The sequence below is a fragment of the Myotis myotis genome, unplaced genomic scaffold (assembly GCF_014108235.1).
Source record: "Myotis myotis isolate mMyoMyo1 unplaced genomic scaffold, mMyoMyo1.p scaffold_m19_p_10, whole genome shotgun sequence".
Classification (NCBI taxonomy): domain Eukaryota; kingdom Metazoa; phylum Chordata; class Mammalia; order Chiroptera; family Vespertilionidae; genus Myotis; species Myotis myotis.
This window is the reverse complement of record NW_023416314.1, coordinates 54,280,631-54,300,933: the sequence shown is the minus strand read 5'-3', so window position 1 is coordinate 54,300,933 and position 20,303 is coordinate 54,280,631. Positions and strand designations below refer to the sequence as shown.

General features: G+C 45.1%; 1 protein-coding gene and 2 pseudogenes across 1 annotated transcript; all 3 read left to right on the top strand.

The window, feature by feature from the left end:
- Positions 1-1,083: 1,083 nt before the first annotated feature.
- On the top strand, positions 1,084-3,529 carry LOC118663549 (mas-related G-protein coupled receptor member X2-like). The gene is made up of 2 exons (XM_036323304.1): positions 1,084-1,181; positions 2,285-3,529. The coding sequence occupies exons 1-2, from the start codon at positions 1,171-1,173 to the stop codon at positions 3,270-3,272; spliced, it is 999 nt and encodes a 332-aa protein (XP_036179197.1). The 5' UTR covers positions 1,084-1,170; the 3' UTR covers positions 3,273-3,529.
- Positions 3,530-11,686: 8,157 nt separating this feature from the next.
- LOC118663548 lies at positions 11,687-13,544 on the top strand (annotated as a pseudogene).
- A 4,675-nt stretch (positions 13,545-18,219) lies between these two features.
- LOC118663547 lies at positions 18,220-19,853 on the top strand (annotated as a pseudogene).
- Positions 19,854-20,303: the final 450 nt, after the last annotated feature.

The following is a 20,303-nucleotide window of genomic DNA, read 5'->3' as shown; positions in this document are numbered from 1 at the left end:
CAGCCTCAGGATACAGTGCTCTCCTCCTTTATGCCTCCTTCGGTAGCTGCTTCTTTCTACTGTGGTGGCTGGGCCAACCTCTTCTCCCAGGAGGGTGGAGGCCCTAATGCCAAGTCTCAAAACTCTTCTCCATCGACACTCTTTCCCTGGGTGAGCTCACCCAGCTCGTCTGGAATGTACCAACACAGTTCTGTGCATATTCATCGCTGCATCTTCTCTGCCTGGATCACTGCCTGGCACAGCATAGGCACACAGTAGACTTGGGTAAACACAGAAATAAGTGAATAACTTTCTCTTATTCTTTCAAATGCTTCATAGTTAATTTTCTGAGGAAATGCTATGTAACTCAATTTGGCTGTGGCATGGGCACATGAAAGGAAGTCATAGGAGCTAAAGCCGAAAACACTGGTCGTCCCCACATCATGTGAAAATAATCTAGCTAACAAATGTCGTAAGGAGAGAGAGAGGGATTAGTGGTAGTGCATGTGGTGTGCTAAATTCCTTATGTTTTATAAGGAAACACAATATACACAGTTGTTGATATTGATATCTCAAAACTAGAAATGAAGTTTATTTCGCAAAACCATAGAATAACTTGTAAAGGAGTTAAAAATGGGAAGTGCAAACATCAGTTGCCATTGGGAGATGAGATTAAGAAAGACTTTACATTTCATTTTACATACTCTGGTGTCCTCTGAAATAAGTTAATGTGCATACATTACTCCTGGGAGTAAATGGAAACAGATCAGATGAACCAGGCCATGCAGGGCCCAGAATGCCAAGCAAACTCTTCTTTAGCTATGGAAGCTCACATTGCCTGCTGGGTGGGCCTCCTGAACAGTGGGCAGTGGGCAATGACATGCTGCAGCTCAGCCATTCCTCACTGGAGGGGGACCAGATGGGGTAAGATGGACAGAGGAAGAGATAAGTCACTTGTCCTGAGAAGCATCTCGTGAGGCCCTTGTCTCACATCTCCAGAATCTCACTTGCCAGTGCCCCTTGGGCAGGAAGTCACAGGGGCTGCCCACCATCTTGATAAGCCTCTCTTGGTCATCAGGTTCCACTCCTGCTCCTGCAGACACCTCCTATCCAGGGGTAGGAGAGCATTCTCTGGTGCTCAGCACTCCCTGGAAAGCTCCTCTTCTTCTACTCACCACCTTCAACTGGAAGATGGTGCTCAGGTAAGAGTCAGCTCAGAACTACCTTCTCTCAAAGGCAGTTTTGTTTTCTCCCTCTTAGTCCACATGGTCATGACTGCATCTTGGGGTAGAGCGTGCAAGGAGCCATGGGAACCCATGAAGGAGAGTCCAGAGACCTGAAGCTCCCTCAGGGAAGCTGTGGGTGCTGGTAGTTTAGGCTGTGAGGGACACAGGTTCTTTCTGCTTCACAGACATTGTTTTCAAACCTGAATTGTTGTTAATAGCTCAGCTTTTACACATTAGCTTACTGTTCCATGGATTTGTTTGTTTGTTATATGTTTGTATCTTTCTTGTCCCAGCAAAAAACACAAGGCACAAACGTATGAGTAATTGAAGAGAGTTTAATAAAGGGACTATGTACAAAGGGGTGAGCAGGAGTAAGGGAAATTGATAAAGATAGAGAGGCCTCTAAAGATAAGTCATAATAGGGAGCTACTGCTGAAGGGTAGAGGGAAAGAAGGTGACCAGAACACAGGGAGGGCTGTGGCTGTGGCAGTGGTTGTCATTGTGACCATAAGAAAGGCAACTAGACAGGGGCTATGTCCTTAGGCAGAATAACACCATCATGGCCAACTCATAGCCTGACAGCAGAGAGGCAGGTAGCTGCAACCTGCCTTCCTCCTGCTCTCCTACCACCTGCCAGTGTCTCTCCTTCCTGAGAGCACCCAGGAGACAGAGGTGAGCCCAGTGGTGAGGGAAATAGACATGTCCTCCTAGGACACAGAGGAGGGTAGAGAAGCAGGAAATGAAATTTGACGTCAAATGAAGAGAATACAGACTACTCTCCTCCTGCCTCCAGCAGACACGACATGGTCTCCAACTATGAGTGGAGACATTTGGACTACAGAATATTCCATGTCAGCAGAAGGTCCGTGTTACGTAAACAGAGCCCTGACTCTAGAGTCAGAGAGATCTGGGTTTGAATCCAGGTTCCAGGACTCCAAGGCAGTGAAGCCTTTGGTATTGTATTCTCTGCAAGCCTCCATTTCCCACCTCTGTAACACAGACAGTAATTCCCAGGTAGCAGGGTGGCCATGAGACTCACTGATCATGCACCAGGTGCTCAAGTCTTGTTTCTGTTCCAGTGGCACCAGTGGAGGGTTCTCAACCTTGAATCCATCTGTCACAGCTTGGAGCAGCGAATTCACATCAATAAGTGGAAGAGAACAAACTTTCAAAACGGAGTTCCTAATTCTGGAATTACTGACAGCCGTCGTGGCCCTGGTGGGGCTGGCAGAGAACTCCGTGATGCTTTGGCTCCTGGGCTTCCGCATGCGCAGGAACGCCTTCTCCGTCTACATCCTCAACCTGGCAGGAGCCGACTTCCTCTTACTCAGCTGTTGTATTATACATGCCCTAGAAACACTCATCATCTCCATATCCATCCCGCACTTTTTCATGACTGTGTCCATGTTTGCCTACATCTCAGGCCTGAGCTTTCTCAGCGCCATCAGCACGGAGCGCTGCCTGTCTGTCCTGTGGCCCATCTGGTACCGCTGCCACCGCCCCAGATACATGTCCACCGTCATGTGTGCCCTGCTGTGGGCCCTGTCCCTACTGCTGAGCATCCTGGAAGGAAACTACTGTGGCTACCTGGTTAGGAATGTGCACCGTGTTTGGTGCCCAGTGTTGGATTTCATCACTGCAGGGTGGCTGACTTTGTTATTTGTGCTTCTCACTGGGTCCAGCCTGGCCCTGATGACCAGACTGCTGTGCGGCTCCAACCGGGTTCCCCTGACAGGGCTCTGTGCCACCGTGGTGCTCACAGTGCTGGTCTTCCTCCTCTGCGGCCTGCCCTATGGCATCATCTGGTTCCTCTTAATCTGGTTTCAAAAAGATTTGGATGCCTTCATTCCTCACTTCTTGGTGGCAGTTCTCCTGTCCTGTGTCAACAGCTGTGCCAACCCCATCATTTACTTCTTCGTTGGCTCCTTCAGGCAGCGATGGTGGAAGCGGAGACACACCCTGAGGCTGATTCTCCAGAGGGCTCTGCAGGACACTCCTGAGGTGGATGAACCTGGAGAAAGCCTTTCTGGGGAAACCCTGGCCATGTCAGGAAATCTGGTGTCCTGATTCAGAGTCTTGCTTTGTTCAGACAGATGTGACTTTGAAAGCCAGCTTTGTCCATCTCATTTGGTTGGATTTCTTACCATGTTTAACCTCTGGGCTCCGGATTTAAAACAATTAACATAATAATCCAGCTCCTGAGGATGAAGTTCGCCAGTGCCTGTTAAAGAAACACAGAGTGTGCCCTAACCAGTTTGGCTCAGTGGATAAAGCATCAGCCTGCTAACTCAAGGATCCCAGGTTCGATTCTGGTCAAGGGCAGGAACCTTGATTGCGGGCACATCTATCCCTCTCCCTTCCTCTCCATAAAAAAATAAAATAAAATATATTTAAAAAAAAAAAAAGAAAGAAAGAAAGAAACAGGGTGCAATGTCCCAGGACTGCCTTAACCAGGGCCTTCACCCCATCCCCATGGGAGTTTTGCCATCTCTGGGGTCCAGGACTGCTCTCACATTTGAAGAATCCCACCTACAGCAGAAGATGAGTGAAGTGCAGGAAAAGGCTAAATTTCTTTCATCACTGAACTTGATAGAAACTGCATGAACATTACATTTTTGACAAGTTTTTGTGATCATTCTTCTACAATGTCTCTATAAATTAAATTAATTAAAGTTCAATCAAGCCCCAGTGACCAGTCCTTGATGACTTTGGCCAGCCTTGGACTAGCTCTGTAGCATAATAAAAGTGGATTGAATAAGTGAATTAATGAATGAACATATGGTGATTTTCAAGTCAAGTCTCTGCTAAATCCCCATTGCCAGATTTGAGTCACCCTCTTTAAGTACATTGTTTTCACCATTTTTCAACCTTTGCAAGCATGAGCATCATTTCATGAGCTTATTGGTTACTTGTATTTCTTAAAGTGTTTTTTCAGTTTTGCCAATTTTTATTAAGTGTTGCCCTTTTTCATTATTTATTTGTAAGAGATTTGATATATGTCGAATGGGGCTTTGGTTAGTTATGTGCATTGTAAATATTTATTCAGTTTCTGGTTTGCTTATTCATTTTAATAGACTTTAAAATTTAAAGCACATTTTAAGAAAAATAGTACAGAAAGTACAGAAGATTTCTATAACAGCCCCCCCCCATTCCTAATTCCCCACACCGTTTATCTTATTACTAACATCTTCCATTAATGTGGTACATTTATTGAAATTGATGCATACATTTTTTTTTAGTTTTATTGTTGTAAGTATTACAAATGTTCCCTCTTTTCCCCCATTGACCCCCTCCAGCCGACCCTCCCACTCCGACGCCCCCCGCCCCCCCCAAGGCCTTCACCACCTTATTGTCTGTGCCCATGGGTTAGGCCAGTGGTCGGCAAACCGCGGATCACGAGACCCCTTGAGTGTGGCTCTTCCACACAATACCACGTGTGGGCGTGCACATACAGTGGGACTGAAACTTCGTGGCCCATGCGCAGAAGTCGGTTTTCGGCCTATTTTGAAGAAGTGGCATTAGAAGAAGTGGGGGTACAGTTGCTGAGGTAGACCCCTCAGATTGAGGACGTTTTTTGCAAAGGCCAGCTTAGGAGTACCCTAATTAAGTTAATAACAACATACCTACCTATATAGTTTAAGTTTAAAAACTTTGGCTCTCAAAAGAAATTTCCATCGTTGTACTGTTGATATTTGGCTCTGTTGACTAATGAGTTTGCAGACCACTGGGTTAGGCATACAAGGTCTTTGGTTGATTACCTCCCATCCACACACCTTCCCCTGCCTTCCCTCAGAGATTCTACACTCTGTTCCATGCTTCCATGTCTCTGGACACACTCGTCATCAGTTTATTTTGTTACTTATAGTCAACATTTTGAGTGCAATTATATGATACATGTCTTTCTCTGACTGACTTATTTCAGTCAGTTCCTCCATGCTGTCTCAAAGGGTAAGAGATTCTTCTATTTTACTGCTGCATAGTATACCACGGTATAAATGTACCACAGCTTTTTCATCCCCTCATCTACTGATGGACACTCTGGCTATTTCCACATCTTAGCTATTATAAATTGTGCTGCTATGAACATAGGGGTGCATGCATTCTTTCTGATTGGTGTTTTGCATTTCTTAGGATATATTCCTAAAAGTGGGGTCACTGGGTCAAATGGCAATTCTACATTTAATTTTTTGAGGAAACTCTATACTGTTTTCCATAATAGCTGCACCCGTCTGCATTTCCACCAGCAGTGTACAAACATGCTCATAGAATAGCAAGGTAATACGTGAAACCTGAGCTTATTAACAACAATTCAGGGTTGAAAACAATGTCTGTGAAGCATAAAAGACCTGGGTCTCTCCACATCCTTGTCAGCACTTGTCATTTGTTGCTTTATTGATGGTGGCCATTCTGACAGATATTAGGCAATACCTCACTGTCATTTTAATTTGCATCTCTGCAATGATCAGTGACTTTGAGCATTTTTTTATATGTCTCTTGGCCATCTGTATGTCCACTTTGGAGATGTGTCTATTTAGGTCCTTCACCCATTTTTTCATTGGATTGTTTGTCTTTCTTTTGCTAAGTTGTATGAGTTCCTTATATGTTTTAGATCCTCAGCTTCCCCTAATCTGCTGTGTATTCCATCCAATGTGTTCTGTTTTGTGCTATGTCATTCTTTATTTCTGACTTCTTTTTCATAGTTACTATATATTTTTTCATGCTGTTGAGCATCTTTACCATCATTATTCTGAACTCTATATCAGATAAATTTCTTTTTTTAATTAATTAAATATTTATTGTTCAGATTATTACATTTGTTCCTCTTTTTCCCCCCATAACTCCCCTCCACCCAGTACCCACCCCACCCTCCTCCCTCACTTCCCACCCACTGTCATCATCCATAGGTGAACGATTTTTGTTCAGTCTCTTCCCGCATCCCCCTCACCCCTTTCCCCCACAAGAATAGTCAGTCCACTCCCTTTCTATGCCCCTGATTCTATTATAATCACCAGTTCATTCTGTTCCTCAGATTATTCACTTGATTTTCAGATTCACGTGTTGATAGATGTGTATTTGTTGTTCATAATTTGTATCTTTACTTTTTTCTTCTTCTCCCTCTTCTTAAAGGATACCTTTCAGCATTTCATATAATACTGGTTTGGTGATGATGAACTCCTTTAGCTTTTCCTTATCTGTGAAGCTCTTTATCTGACCTTCAATTCTGAATGATAGCTTTGCTGGATAAAGTAATCTTGGTTGTAGATTCTTGGCATTCATCACTTTGAATATTTCTTGCCACTCCCTTCTGGCCTGCAAAGTTTCTGTTGAGAAGTCAGCTGACAGTCGTATGGGTACTCCCTTGTAGGTAACTGACTTTCGTTCTCTTGCAGCTTTTAAGATTCTCTCTTTGTCTTTTGCTCTTGGCATTTTAATTATGATGTGTCTTGGTGTAGTCCTCTTTGGATTCCTTTTGTTTGGGGTTCTATGTGCTACCTGAACTTGTAAGTCTATTCTTTCACCAGGTAAGGGAAGTTTTCTGTCATTATTTCTTCAAATAGGTTTTCAATATCTTGCTCTCTCTCTTCTTCTGGCACCCCTATAATTCTGATGTTGGTACGCTTGAAGCTGTCCCAGAGGCTCCTTATACTATCTTCGTATTTTCGGATTCTTTTTTCATTTTGCTTTTCTGGTTGGGTGTTTTTGCTTCTTCATATTTCAAATCGTTGACTTGATACTTGCGATCCTCTAGTCTGCTGTTGGGAGTCTGTATAATATTCTTTATTTCAGTCAGTGTATGCTTAATTTCTAGTTGGTCCTTTATCACAACCTCGAGGGTCTCATTAGATTTCTTGTAGGTCTCATTAACTTTATTGGCAGTTTCTAGAAAATTCTTGAAAAACCTTAAAAATGTGGTTTTGAACTCTATATCCAGTCATTTGCTTTCCTCTATTTCTGTCATTTGTGTCCTTTTCCTTTGTCTCTGCATTTTTTATGCTTCCTTATATTGATAAAGTGGTTTTCTGTGCAAAGTGTCCTCTAGGGCCCAGTGGTAAAGCCTCCCCAATTACCTGAGGAGGACACTATTGGTGCACTCCCTTGTGGTCTTTGTGCACAGTCTTGTTGTAGTTAAGCCTTGATTGTCGTAGGTATCACTGGGAGGAATTGACCTCCAGGCCAATTGGCTGTGAGAATCAGCTGTGTCTGCAGTGGGAGAACTTCTGTGCTGGAGACACCCCTCTGGGGCAAGGCTTGCTTCAATTGGGCTTTGGTGCTCACTGAGTCTGCCCCCTGAGTGTGTCCTTTATGGTTCCATGGAGCTGCAAACTGGATGGTCCCACTCTGACCTCTGGATACACTGGCTCCTGGATCTCTAGGGAAGTGCTAATCTAGCCTCTGCCTGAGGCTATCCAGCAAAAGCCTCCCTGCAGGGCTTGGGTGGGGCGGGGCGAATCCCACAGGATCAACAGGGTGGGGCTAGCAGTTGTGGCTGCTCTCAGAGGCCCAGCTTCTCAGTGTCTCAGCAATGGCTGCAAGCCCCTCCAAGAGAAAGCTGCCCTCGAGTTCTGACCAATGCCAGACAGTCCAGCTTCTCCCGTATGAGTCTGGGTCCCCAGATACTGGGCCAGAACTGGAGCTCAGAGCCTGAGACTCCCTCCTGATTGAAAACAACAACCGCGCCCTCAGCCACCAGCCCACCTCGTGTGCACCTCTGTACCTTAGTATATTACTTCCGCATTGCACCTACTCTGAGTCTTGGTATGCTTTTCTCTTTCCTTCAAGTTGTAGAATTTCCACTCAGCTAGCCTTCCTGTGGTTCTGGATGATGTTCGTTCTGTCTTATAGTTGTATTTTTGAAGTGGTTGTTCAAGGCAGCAAACTCCAGTGTTTACATATGCTGCCATCTTGGTTTTCCCCTATATCAGATAAATTTCTTATCTCCTTTTCTTTTATCTCTTCTTCTGAAGGGTTCTCTTGTTCTTTCATTTGGGAGCTGGTTTTTTGTCTCCTCATTTTGGCTTTCTATTTGGATTTGTGACTATGCACTAGGTAAATCTGCTGTGCCTCCCAATCACTAGTTCAGGACAGCGCCAAATGGTGTTTTTGACTAATTAGATTAGGCAAAGATTCAAAGCCTCCAGCAACCTGCCTCTGCTTGCACACTGTTTGGATTAAGTCTTGAGTAACCCTCAGGCAATTGCCACAGAGTGGTGAGTGGTTTTCCTACAGTGTTTCTACCTGGAGGCTAATTGCTATTCTCAGTCTCTTAATGGGCCTCAGAAACTCCACACCATGGGGTGAGGGATTTTCCAGTAGGGTGGGTCAACTGTCTTTCCAGCCAGGCAATAACTACCTGGATAGCAAAGGTCTGCCTGAGAGAGATGACCTCTGCAGGGTGAGGGAATGACTCAACACAGGAAAAAGGGTGTCTGCTTTCCAAGCTCTAAACCCAAAACCCCTAACCCTGGATTCTGCTCACACATCTCCAGTACACTCTGTCCTCCCCCTGCCAGAGCACAAGGTGAATGGCTACACACAAAATTTCATGCATTTTTCCTTTAAGACGGTGACTGCATTTCCAGTCATCTCTCCCTGGAAGACAACAACCCTGCTGCTTTACACAGCCAGATGTTAAGTGAACATCTTTCTCAGTTGTGGTCTTCTCTGTTCGGGGGCCCAGCTTGGGAGGAGTTCTCAGTGACAACACCCCACAGCTGAGATATCTTTCCAGAAATTGAACTTCTGTCTGCGGGAACCTGGCCTGCCCTTCCCTGACTCTGCCCTTTTTACCAGTCTCTATGCGTCTCCATTTTCCATCCTTGGTTATCAGGGATCTCTCCACCTAGTCTTCACTTGATTATTTAGGTTAATGTTGTTTTTTTATTTTAGTTGTAAATCCAGTTTGGTCCTGAGAGCTTGTCAGTGTAGCTTCCACTTACTCCCATGCCATTTTTTCCCACTATTTCCTCATATTTTAGAAAGGAATGCAGTATACACAGTTGTTGATGTTGATGAATCAAAAATAGAAGTGTAGGTTTATAATGAAAAGCTATAAAATAACTTGTAAAATAGTTATAATGGAAACTGTAAACATTGAGGAATGAGATTAAGAAGGACTTTACATTTCACTTTGCACACTATGGTGTCCTCTGAAGCAAAGTATTATGCATATATTACTTCTGGAAATAATTGGAAACTGATCAGATGAGCCAGGCCAGGCGAGAACCTAAATGTCAAACAAAATCTTCTTTAGCTATGGAAGAGTTTGCTTAGAGGGTGAGCTTCCTGCACAGGATCACTATGGGCAGTGACAGATTCCAATTTAAACATTCCTCACAGGGAGGGGGGCCAGATGGGTAAAATGGAGAGACGAAGAGATTAGTCATTGGATTCAGGAAAAGTGAGAAACATCTCATGAGGTCCTTGCCTCACATCTCCAGATTCTCATTTGCCAGTGCCCCTTGTGCAGGAAGTCACCAGGGCTGCCCAGCATCTTGATAAGCCTCTCTTGGTCATCAGGTTCCACTCCTGCTCCTGCAGACACCTCCTCTCCAGGGGTAGGAGAGCATTCTCTGGTGCTCAGCACTCCCTGGAAAGCTCCTCTTCTTCTACTCACCACCTTCAGCAACAAGATGGTGCTCAGGTAAGAGTCCACTCAGAACTACCTTCTCTCAAAGGCAGTTTTGTTTTCTTCCTCTTAGCCCACATGTTCATGATTGCGTTTTGGGGTGGAGCATGCAAGGAGTCATGGGCACCCATGAGGGAGAGTACAGAGACATGAAGCTCCCTCAGGGAAGCTTTGGGTGCTGGTAACTTAGATTGTGGGAGATTCATGGGACCAACCAGGTCCTTTCTGCTTCACAGACATTGCTTTCAAACCTGAATTGTTGTTAATAACCTCAGGTTTCACACATTACCTTGCTGTGTTGCTGTTCAAAGGGTTTGTTTGTTTCTTTCTTTGATGTATGTTTGCATCTGGTTTGTCAGGAAAATAACACAAGGCACACACTAATGGGTAACAAAAGAGAGTTTAATAAAGGAACTGTGTACTAAGGGGTAAGCAGGGCTATGGGAAGTCAATAAAAGATACAGAGGCCCCTAAAGATAAGTCATAATAGGGAGTTATTGCCCTTGCGCACCCTGAAGGATAGAGGGAAAAGTAAGTTTTCAGACACAGGGAGGGCTATGGCTGTAGTTGTGACCATTACTGTGACCATAACAGGCCAACAGACTGAAGCTATATCCTTAGGTAGATTAACATCACCATGGTCCACTCACAGTAGAGAGTCAGGAAGTTAAAACTTCAATCACCCTTCTCCTGCCTTCCAATAACCCCTTACTGTCACCCTTTCCTGAGAGCAACCAGGAGCCAGAGGGAAAAGGAGCCCAGTGGGGAGGCAAATCAATAGGACACAGAGGAGCTGAAAATTAGATTGGATGGCAAATTATGAAAACCCATCTATTATTATAGTCTCCTCACAGTAGATTTTCCTAGGACTGTTTGTCTCTCAATGTAATTACTAGTAGATAAACCTCTCATTATATCTCTTCATTTATTTTACTAGATTCTGTTGGCTCATTTTTATTGGGTGTCATTTTCTTCGAATAATATATCTCTCATCACAAATGCCTTGAGGATGGAATGTACTTTACTTTTTAGGTGGTTATATGTAAATATATTTAAGAATGTAAGTTTATCATTTTGGTAGCCCTAAAAAGAAGTGCAAGAGAAGTTACTAGAACTGGACTGATGATTTCAAGCCATCAGACACGTTTGCTCTTTCAAATCACACAAATGAGTTCCCATTTTAGATTTGTCCCTGAGAGTTACTTGCTTCCTGCCCCACCACCCTCCCTGTGCACCGGACACACCACCCTGGAAGTGGGGCTGCAAGACAGGGGAACGGCGAACACTCTAACACAGACCTGTGGGTTCAGATCCAGGCTCTTCCACTTGTGCACATGAGAACTGGACATCCTTCTTCTTCTCTTTTCCTATGTGCCAGATGGGTATAGGCATAGTACTGGCCTCAACGGGCTATCTGGAGGATTAAAAGAGGAAATACCATGTAAGCACTCATCAGCTGCTACTCCTCACCTATGTGTGAGTAGATTTATGTCTCGCACCTAAATTCTGCAAGAGCTTATCACTTTTCCACCAAAGCCCTTTCTAAAATAGAACTAAGCACTTCCTAACTCCACCACCACCACGAGAATTCTCTTACACAAATGCTTTGATCTGCAAAGAAATCTTTACTCCAAATCACATGGAGCAACAATAAATAACTTTCATATTACACATATCATCAGAAAATCACTTAATAACCCCACTTTCCATATTTCTGTCTCAACTACCTCTATTCAAACCCTTTGCCCCTCTCCCTCTTCTTCGCAAATGAGGTTCTTTCTCCTCTAAAATGCAGACATTAAATTCAGTCCTGTGTTCAAGTCTTGTTTCCTTTCCAGGCCCAAAACTGCAAGGTTTCTGAGCACAGATATGACAGCCACAGCATGGGAGTCCAACCTCACACCAACGAATGGAATTGATCAAGCCTTCCATGAATCTGATACACGGTTCATGATTTTGAAATTACTGACAGCCATCGTGGCCCTGGTGGGGCTGGCAGGGAACTCGGTGGTGCTCTGGCTCCTGGGCTTCCGCATGCGCAGGAACGCCTTCTCGGTCTACATCCTCAACCTGGCAGGGGCTGACTTCTTCTTCCTCTGCTACCCATTTATACATAGTATACTTTTACTTTTTCACTTTCATTTTGTCGTTAAAGTAATTAGGACAGATTTCTCTCGCCTGTGTCAATCTTTGCCTACATCTCAGGCCTGAGCTTTCTCAGCGCCATCAGCACGGAGCGCTGCCTGTCTGTCCTGTGGCCCATCTGGTCCCGCTGCCGCCGCCCCAAACACGTGTCCACCATCATGTGTGCCCTGCTCTGGGCCCTGTCCCTGCTGCTGAGCATCCTGGAAGGGAACTCCTGTGGCTTCATGAGATCGAATGAAATTGATGGTTCGTGCTCAGCGTCGGATATCATCACTGTGTCATGGCTGATTTTGTTATTTGTGCTTCTCTCTGGGTCCAGCCTGGCCCTGATGACCAGACTGCTGTGTTGCTCCCATCGGGTGCCGCCCACAAGGCTCTACGTGACCATCATACTCACAATGCTGGTCTTCCTCCTCTGTGGCCTACCCTTCGGCATCCACTGGTTCCTCTTATTCTGGTTTGATGCCTTCCCTCATCTTGAACAGTTTGTAGTACCCCTGTCCTGTGTCAACAGCTGTGCCAACCCCATCATTTACTTCTTTGTTGGCTCCTTCAGGCAGCGATGGCGGAAGCGGAGACACACCCTGAGGCTGGTTCTCCAGAGGGCTCTGCAGGACACTCCTGAGGTGGATGAACCTGGAGAAAGCCTTCCTGGGGAAACCCTGGCCATGTCGCAAAGCAGTCTGGGGCAGGGATGAGAGCCTCTGTCCTGATCAGTCTGAAGTAACTTTGAGACTCACTGCTGCCCTGCCAGGCTTGGAAAGTATCTAGTCTTCTCTCAGCCTCAGCCTCAGAATGTGTCAGTGATCCCCCAATCTCTTCAAGTAGGTTGTTTTTAATCTGGCTGTTCTAGTTTTTCTCAGAGAAAGCATTAGTCTGAACGTTATACCTCTCCATCGTCCTTGACATTACCAATAAATTTCTCATGTAATCTTCTGAATTTATTTATTGAATGATTTTTCTTTACAATTTTCATTGCAACAGAAAGAATTCCTCTCTGAATCAGACAAATCCAGGTCTGAAGTCCTGGTTCTGCAGCTCTCCTCTCCAAGCCTCTGTTAATTCATTGTAAAATGTGGTGAAATCATCTGCTCATAAAATCATAGTGGGGAATAAATTAGAAAACAGATGAAAAGGACTCAGCCAGGTGTCAAATATGACTAAATATTTCATAAACATCAGTGATTAGTACATGTGAAGCCTCTAATATATTATTGACTTCTGAGGTAATATTTAATAAGTTAAAAAGAAAAGAATCCCTGTCCAAAACCATAAATAGTCCTTCAGAAATTGTTCTACCTGATTGAATAGAAAATGAAGATTCCCTGTGTTTCTCTCAGACTATAGGTCCTTTACATTCGTGCTTAGTGCTGTGGCTGGGGGCATTCTACAGGGTAAAAGCTTGAATAAATGAGTTGACCTACCTCTAATCTCATTGGGTTGTCTGGGTTTAGGGAAAATGATATCTTTTGATAAGCACAGTCCAAGAAATTGGGCCTGTGAAAGGCCCTCTGGTAGCATTTGTCCACAGCATCTTCTCTGCCTGGATCACTGCCTGGCACAGTATAGCACACAGTATTAGTAGAGTTGGGTAAACACAGAAATGAGTGAATAAGTTTCTCTCACTGTTTCCAATGTTTCATAGTTAAATTTTTTTTTTAATTAAATCTTTATTGTTCAGATTATTACATTTGTTCCTCTTTTTTTTCCCCCCATAACTCCCCTCCTCCCAGCTCCCGCCCCACCCTCCGCCCTCACTCCCCACCCACTGTCCTCTTCCATAGGTGCACGATTTTTGTCCAGTCTCTTCCCGCATCTCCCACACCCCTTTCCCCCCCAAGAATAGTCAGTCCATTCCCTTTCTATGTCCCTGATTCTATTATGGTCACCAGATTATTTATTCACTTGATTCTTAGATTCACTTGTTGATAGATGCATATTTGTTGTTCATAATTTGTATCTTTACCTTTTTTTTTCTTCTTCCTCTTCTTAAAGGATACCTTTCAGCATTTCATATAATACTGGTTTGGTGGTGATGAACTCCTTTAGCTTTTCCTTATCTGTGAAGCTCTTTATCTGACCTTCCGTTCTGAATGATAGCTTTGCTGGATAAAGTAATCTTGGTTGTAGGTTCTTGGTATTCATCACTTTGAATATTTCTTGCCACTCCCTTCTGGCCTGCAAAGTTTCTGTTGAGAAATCAGCTGACAGTCGTATGGGTACTCCCTTGTAGGTAACTGAGTTTCTTTCTCTTGCTGCTTTTAGGATTTTCTCTTTGTCTTTTGCTCTTGGCATTTTAATTATGATGTGTCTTGGTGTGGTCCTCTTTGGATTCCTTTTGTTTGGGGTTCTCTGCGCTTCCTGGACCTGTAGGTCTATTTCTTTCACCAGGTGGGGGAAGTTTTCTGTCATTATTTCTTTAAATAGGTTTTCAATATCTTGCTCTCTCTCATCCTCTGGCACCCCTATAATTCTGATGTTGGTACGCTTGAAGCTGTCCCAGAGGCTCCTTACACTATCTTCATATTTTCGGATTCTTTTTTCATTTTGCTTTTCCAGTTGGGTGTTTTTTGCTTCTTCGCATTTCGAATCTTTGACTTGATTCTTGTGCTCCTCTGGTCTGCTGTTGGGTGTCTGTATAATATTCTTTATTTCAGTCAATGTATGCTTAATTTCTAGTTGGTTCTTTATCACAACATCGAGGGTCTCATTAGATTTCTTGAGGATCTCACTACATTTATCGGCGGTCTCACCAGTCTTTTCGAGGGCCTTACTAAGTTTATCGGCAGCTTCTAGACAGTTCTTAAGAGACCTTAAAAGTGTGGTTCTGAACTCAATATCCTCCATTGACAGTTTTGTCCTGTTTCTTTGTCTCCGCATTTTTTATGCTTTCTTGGTGCACCCCCTAGTGGTCTTTGTCCGCAGTCTTGTTGCCTTTAACCCTTGATTGATGTCGGCAATACCGGGGTGATTTGACCTCCAGGCTAACTGGCTATGAGAGTCGGCTGTGTCTGTAGTGGGAGAGCTTCTGTGCTGGATCTCTAGAGCGGTGCTAATCTAGCGTTTGCCTGAGGCTATCCGGCAAATGGTTCTGTGCAGGGCTTGGGCGGGGCGGGTCCCCAGGGATCTACAGGGCGGGCGGAACAAGCAGTTATGGCGGCTCTCAGTTCCTTCCCCAGGGGCTCTGCCTCTCAGAGCCCCAGCAATGGCTGCAAACCTCGGAGAGAAAGCTGCCTTTGAGTTCCGACCGAAGCCAGACAGTCCCGTTTCTCCCGTTTGAGTCTCGGTCCCCAGAGACTCGCCCGGATCTGGAGCTCAGAGTCTGAAACTCCCTCCCGATTGAAAACAACAACCGCGCCCTCCGCCGCCAGCCCGCTCCGCGCGCACACTCCGCACCTTAGTATTTCACTTCAGCACTGCGCCTCCTCTGAGTCTGGGTATGATATTCTCTTTCCTCCTAGTTGTAGAATTTCCACTCAGCCAGCCTTCCCGTGGTTCTGGGTGATGTCCGTTCTGTCCTTTAGTTATATCTCTGAAGTGGTTGTTTGAGGCAGCGATCTCCGGCGTTAACCTATGCCGCCATCTTGGTTTCTCCCTCATAGTTAAATTTTTGAGGAAATGCTTTTTAACTCAATTTGGCTGCGGCATGGGCATAGGAAAGGAAGTTATAGGAACTAAAGCTGAAAACACTGGTTGTCCCCACATCATGTGAAAGAAATCTAGCTAACAAATGTCCTGGGGAGAGAGAGAGGTGACAAGTAGTGCATGTGATGTTCTAAATTCTTTATCTGTTAAAAGGGAACACAGTTTACACAGTTGTTGATATTGATAAGTCACAACTAGAAAGGAGGTTTCATTACACAAAGCTATAATATAACTTGTAAAAGAGTTAAAATGGGAACTGTAAACATCGGTTGCTATTGGTGATTGAGATTAGGAGAGACTTTACATTTTTATTTTGTATACTCTTGTGTCCTCTGAAATAAACTCAGGTGCATTCATTACTCCTGGGAGTAAATGGAAATAGATCAGATGATCCAGGCCATGCAAAACCCTGAATGCCAAGCAAACTATTATTTAGCTATGCAAGCTGACATTGCCTGTTGGGTGGGCTCCCTGCACATGCCCACAGTGGGCAGTGACAGGCTCCAGTTCAAACATTCCTCACTGGAGGGGGACCACATGGGGTAAGATGAAGAGAGGAACAGATAAGCCATTGCACTCAGGACAAATGAGAAGCATCTCGTGAGGCCCTTGTCTCATATCTACAGAATCTCATTTGCCAGTGCTCCTTGGGCAGGAAGTCACAGGGGCTGCCCAGCATCTTGATAAGCCTCTCTTGGTCATCAGGTTCCACTCCTGCTCCTGAAGACACCTCCTATCCAGGGGTAGGAGAGCATTCTCTGGTGCTCAGCGCTCCCTGGAAAGCTCCTCTTTTTCTACTCACCACCTTCAACTAAAGGTTGGCGCTCAGGTAAGAGTCGGCTCAGAACTACCTTCTCTCAAAGGCAGTTTTGTTTTCTCCCTCTTAGTCCACATGGTCACCACTGCATCTTGGGGTGGAGCGGGCAAGGAGCCATGGGCACCCATGAAGGAGAGTCCAGAGACATGAAGCTCCCTCAGGGAAGCTTTGGGTGCTGCTAACTTAGGCTGTGAGGGACCCAGGTTCTTTCAGCTTCACAGACATTGTTTTCAAACCTGAATTGTTGTTAATAACCTCAGCTTGCACACATTAGCTTACTGTTCCATGGATTTGTTTGTTTGTTTGTTATCTTTATATGTTTCTTGTTCCAGCATAAAACACATGGCACAAACTAATGAGTAATTGAAGAGAGTTTAATAAAGGGACTATGTACAAAGGGATGAGCAGGAGTAAGGGAAATTGATGAAGATGGAGAGATCCCTAAAGATAAGTCATAAAAGGGAGCTACTGCTGAAGGGTAGAGGGAAAGATAAGTTACCAGAACACAGCGAGGCTATGGCTGTAGTGGAGGTTGTCATTTTGACCACAAGAAAGGCAACCAGACAGGGGCTATGTCCTTAGGTAGAGTAACACCACTGTGGCCAACTCAAAGCCTGACATCAGAGAGCCAGGGAGTTGAAACCTGCCCTCCTACTACCCTCCAATCAACTGCCAGTGTCTCCTTCCTGAGAGCAATCAGGAGACTGAGGGAAAGGGGTCCAGTGGTGAAGAAAAGGGACCTATCTCCCAGGATGCAGAGGAGGGTAGAGAAGCTGGAAATGCGATTTGATGTCAAATGAAGAAACCCATCTCTTCTTATCGTCTTCCAATAGTTGGTTTTCCTGCTCTCTCTCTCTCTCTCTCTCTCTCTCTCTCTCTCTCTCTCTCTCTCTCTCGTTCTCTCTCTCTCGGTTTGAGATCAATAAGATCAACTTCTCATTGTATCTCCTCAGTTTGTTTGTTTGACTCTGTACGCCTATTGGGTTTCACTTTTTAGAATAATCTCTTGCTATCATCATAAATGCCTTGATAATAAAATGTAGTTTGTTTGGTGTGTGTTTTTTAAAGTGGGAGCACACTATTAACGATAAGTATTTTATATTTATTATTTTGGCTGCTCTAGGAAGAAATCCATTATAAGAGTGAATTAAACTGTGTTCTACTAGACACACCACTGTTCAGGAGAAAAGTACCTCCTGTCCTCATAGAGATGACACACTCAGCCATTTCCAACACAAGACAGGTCATTCTCATACCCCTCATAGCAAGAGAGTGTATTCCATTTATCTTATCATAAAGAACCCAAAATCACGATCTTCTTTCTGGAGGATGGACATTCTCAGTCACTGAGAAAACCCAGAGGTCATGGCTGGGACTTTCAACTTTGAGCCCTTGAAAGGAAATCTCAGTCTCAGGGCAGAAGCAATGGTGAGCTCTGAGTCCTGCTGTCATCCCACATTACCTGTCGAGACTATGCTCCTCCTGCCTCTGGAAGACATGACATGGTCTCTGACTATGAGTGGAGGTATTTGGACTACAGGCTATTCCCATGTCAGAAGAAGGTCCATGTTGCGTAGAGAGAGCCCTGACTCTAGAGTCAGAGAGAACTGGGTTTGAATCCAGGATTCAGGACTCCAAGGTGGTGATGCCTTTGGTATCATAATCTCTGTAACACAGACAGTAATTCCCAGGTAGCATGGTGCCCATGAGACTCACTGATCATGCACCAGGTGCTCAAGTCTTGTTTCTGTTCCAGTGGCACCAGTGGATTGTTCTCGACCATGAATCCATCTGTCACAGCCTGGAGCAGTGAGTTCACATCAATAAGTGGAAGAGAACTGCGGGAAGCCGGTCCATCCTTGCTGCTTGACACGGTTGTTGCAGGGAAGAAACATCTGCACAGCATATGTCTCGGGAGACCTGGCATATATGGCATACTGTTCTTGATGTGTTTGCTCCCCTTCTTGGCGCTATGTGTTTTAACCAAGGTCACCTCTCTGAGAAAGGTTGTTTCCCCAGGTAGGGATTTTTCCCTGAAGTTAGGGAGGGAATAAAATCCCTTAACTAAGTGCCAGGTGGGTAGTTAATCACTTTAACTTCGAACAATCTCGCTTAAGCTACATAATCTTTACTCCCTGGAATGGAGATAAGAAACACCCTAACCTTTGGAATAGAAATTGACAGGATTAAAATCAACTGGTATAAATACAGATGTAACAAGAGAATAAAACACAGAACCTGGCTGGAGAACCTGGCTGGAGAACCCTAGACAGAACTTGGCTGGAGATCCTACACAGAACCTGGCTGCAGATCCTGTATAGAACCAGGTGAGAGAACCCAACCATGCTGATCAACTGAACGCTGTCTTCGTGTCATTCCTTCTTCGCCGACTCCGTCCACACCTTTGGGAACCCCTGAACCTGCTGGGGCTAGACCTCAACAGAGAACAAACTTTCAAAACAGAGTTCCTAATCCTGCAATTACTGACAGTCATCATGGCCCTGGTGGTGCTGGCGGAGAACTCGGTGCTGCTCTGACTCCTGGGTTTCTGCATGCGCAGGAACGCCTTCTCATTCTACATCCTCAACCTGGCTGGACCCGACTTCCTCTTACTCTGCTGTTATATTATACATGCCCTAGAGACACTCATCAGAAACTTCTTTCTCATCTCCATATCCATCCTGGACTTTTTCATGACTGTGTCCATGTTTGCCTACATCTCAGGCCTGAGCTTTCTCAGTGCCATCAGCACGGAGCGCTGCCTGTCTGTCCTGTGGCCCATCTAGTACCGCTGCCGCCGCCCCAGGCACCAGTCAGTGGGCATGTGTATCGTGCTGTGGGCCCTGTCCCTGCTGCTGAGCATCCTGGAAGGGAACTACTGTGGCTTCCTGGTGAGGAACATGCATCATGTTTGGTGCCCAGTGTGGGATTTCATCACTGTGTCATGGCTGGTTTTGTTATTTCTGCTTCTCTCTGGGTCCAGCCTGGCCCTGATGACTAGACTGCTGTGTGGCTCCAACCGGGTTCCCTTGACAAAGCTCTATGCCACCGTGGTGCTCACAGTGTTGGTCTTCTTCCTCTGCGGCCTGCCCTACGGCATCATCTGGTTCCTCTTAATCTGGTTTCAAAAAGATTTGGATGCCTTCATTCCTCACTTCTTGGTGGCAGTTCTCCTGTCCTGTGTCAACAGCTGTGCCAACCCGATCATTTACTTCTTCGTTGGTTCCTTCAGGCAGCGATGGTGGAAGCGGAGACACGCCCTGAGGCTGATTCTCCAGAGGGCTCTGCAGGACACTCCTGAGGTGGATGAACCTGGAGAAAGCCTTCCTGGGGGAGCCCTGGCCATGTCAGGATATCTGGTGTCCTGATTCAGAGTCTTGATCTGTTCAGACAGATGTAACTTTGAAAGCCAGTTTTTTCCATCTCATTTGGTTGGCTTTCTTACCATGTTTAACCTCTGGACTCTGGAAATAAAACAATTAACATAATAATCCAGCTTCTGAGGATGAAGTTCGCCAGTGCCTGTTAAAGAAACACAGAGTGTGCCCTAACCGATTTGGCTCAGTGGATAGAGCATCAGCCTGCGGACTCAAGGATCCCAGGTTCGATTCAGGTCAAGGGCATGTACCTTGGTTGTGGGCACATCCCCAGTAGGGAGTGTGTAGGAGGCAGCTGATCGATGTTTCTCTCTCATCGATGTTTCTAACTCTCTATCCCTTTCCCTTCCTCTCTGTAAAAAATCAATAAAATATATTTTTTTAAAAAAAGAAAGAAACAGGGTGCAATGTCCCAGGACTGCCTTAACCAGGGCCTTCACCCCATCCCCATGGGAGCTTTGACATCTCTGGGGTCCAGGACTGCTCTC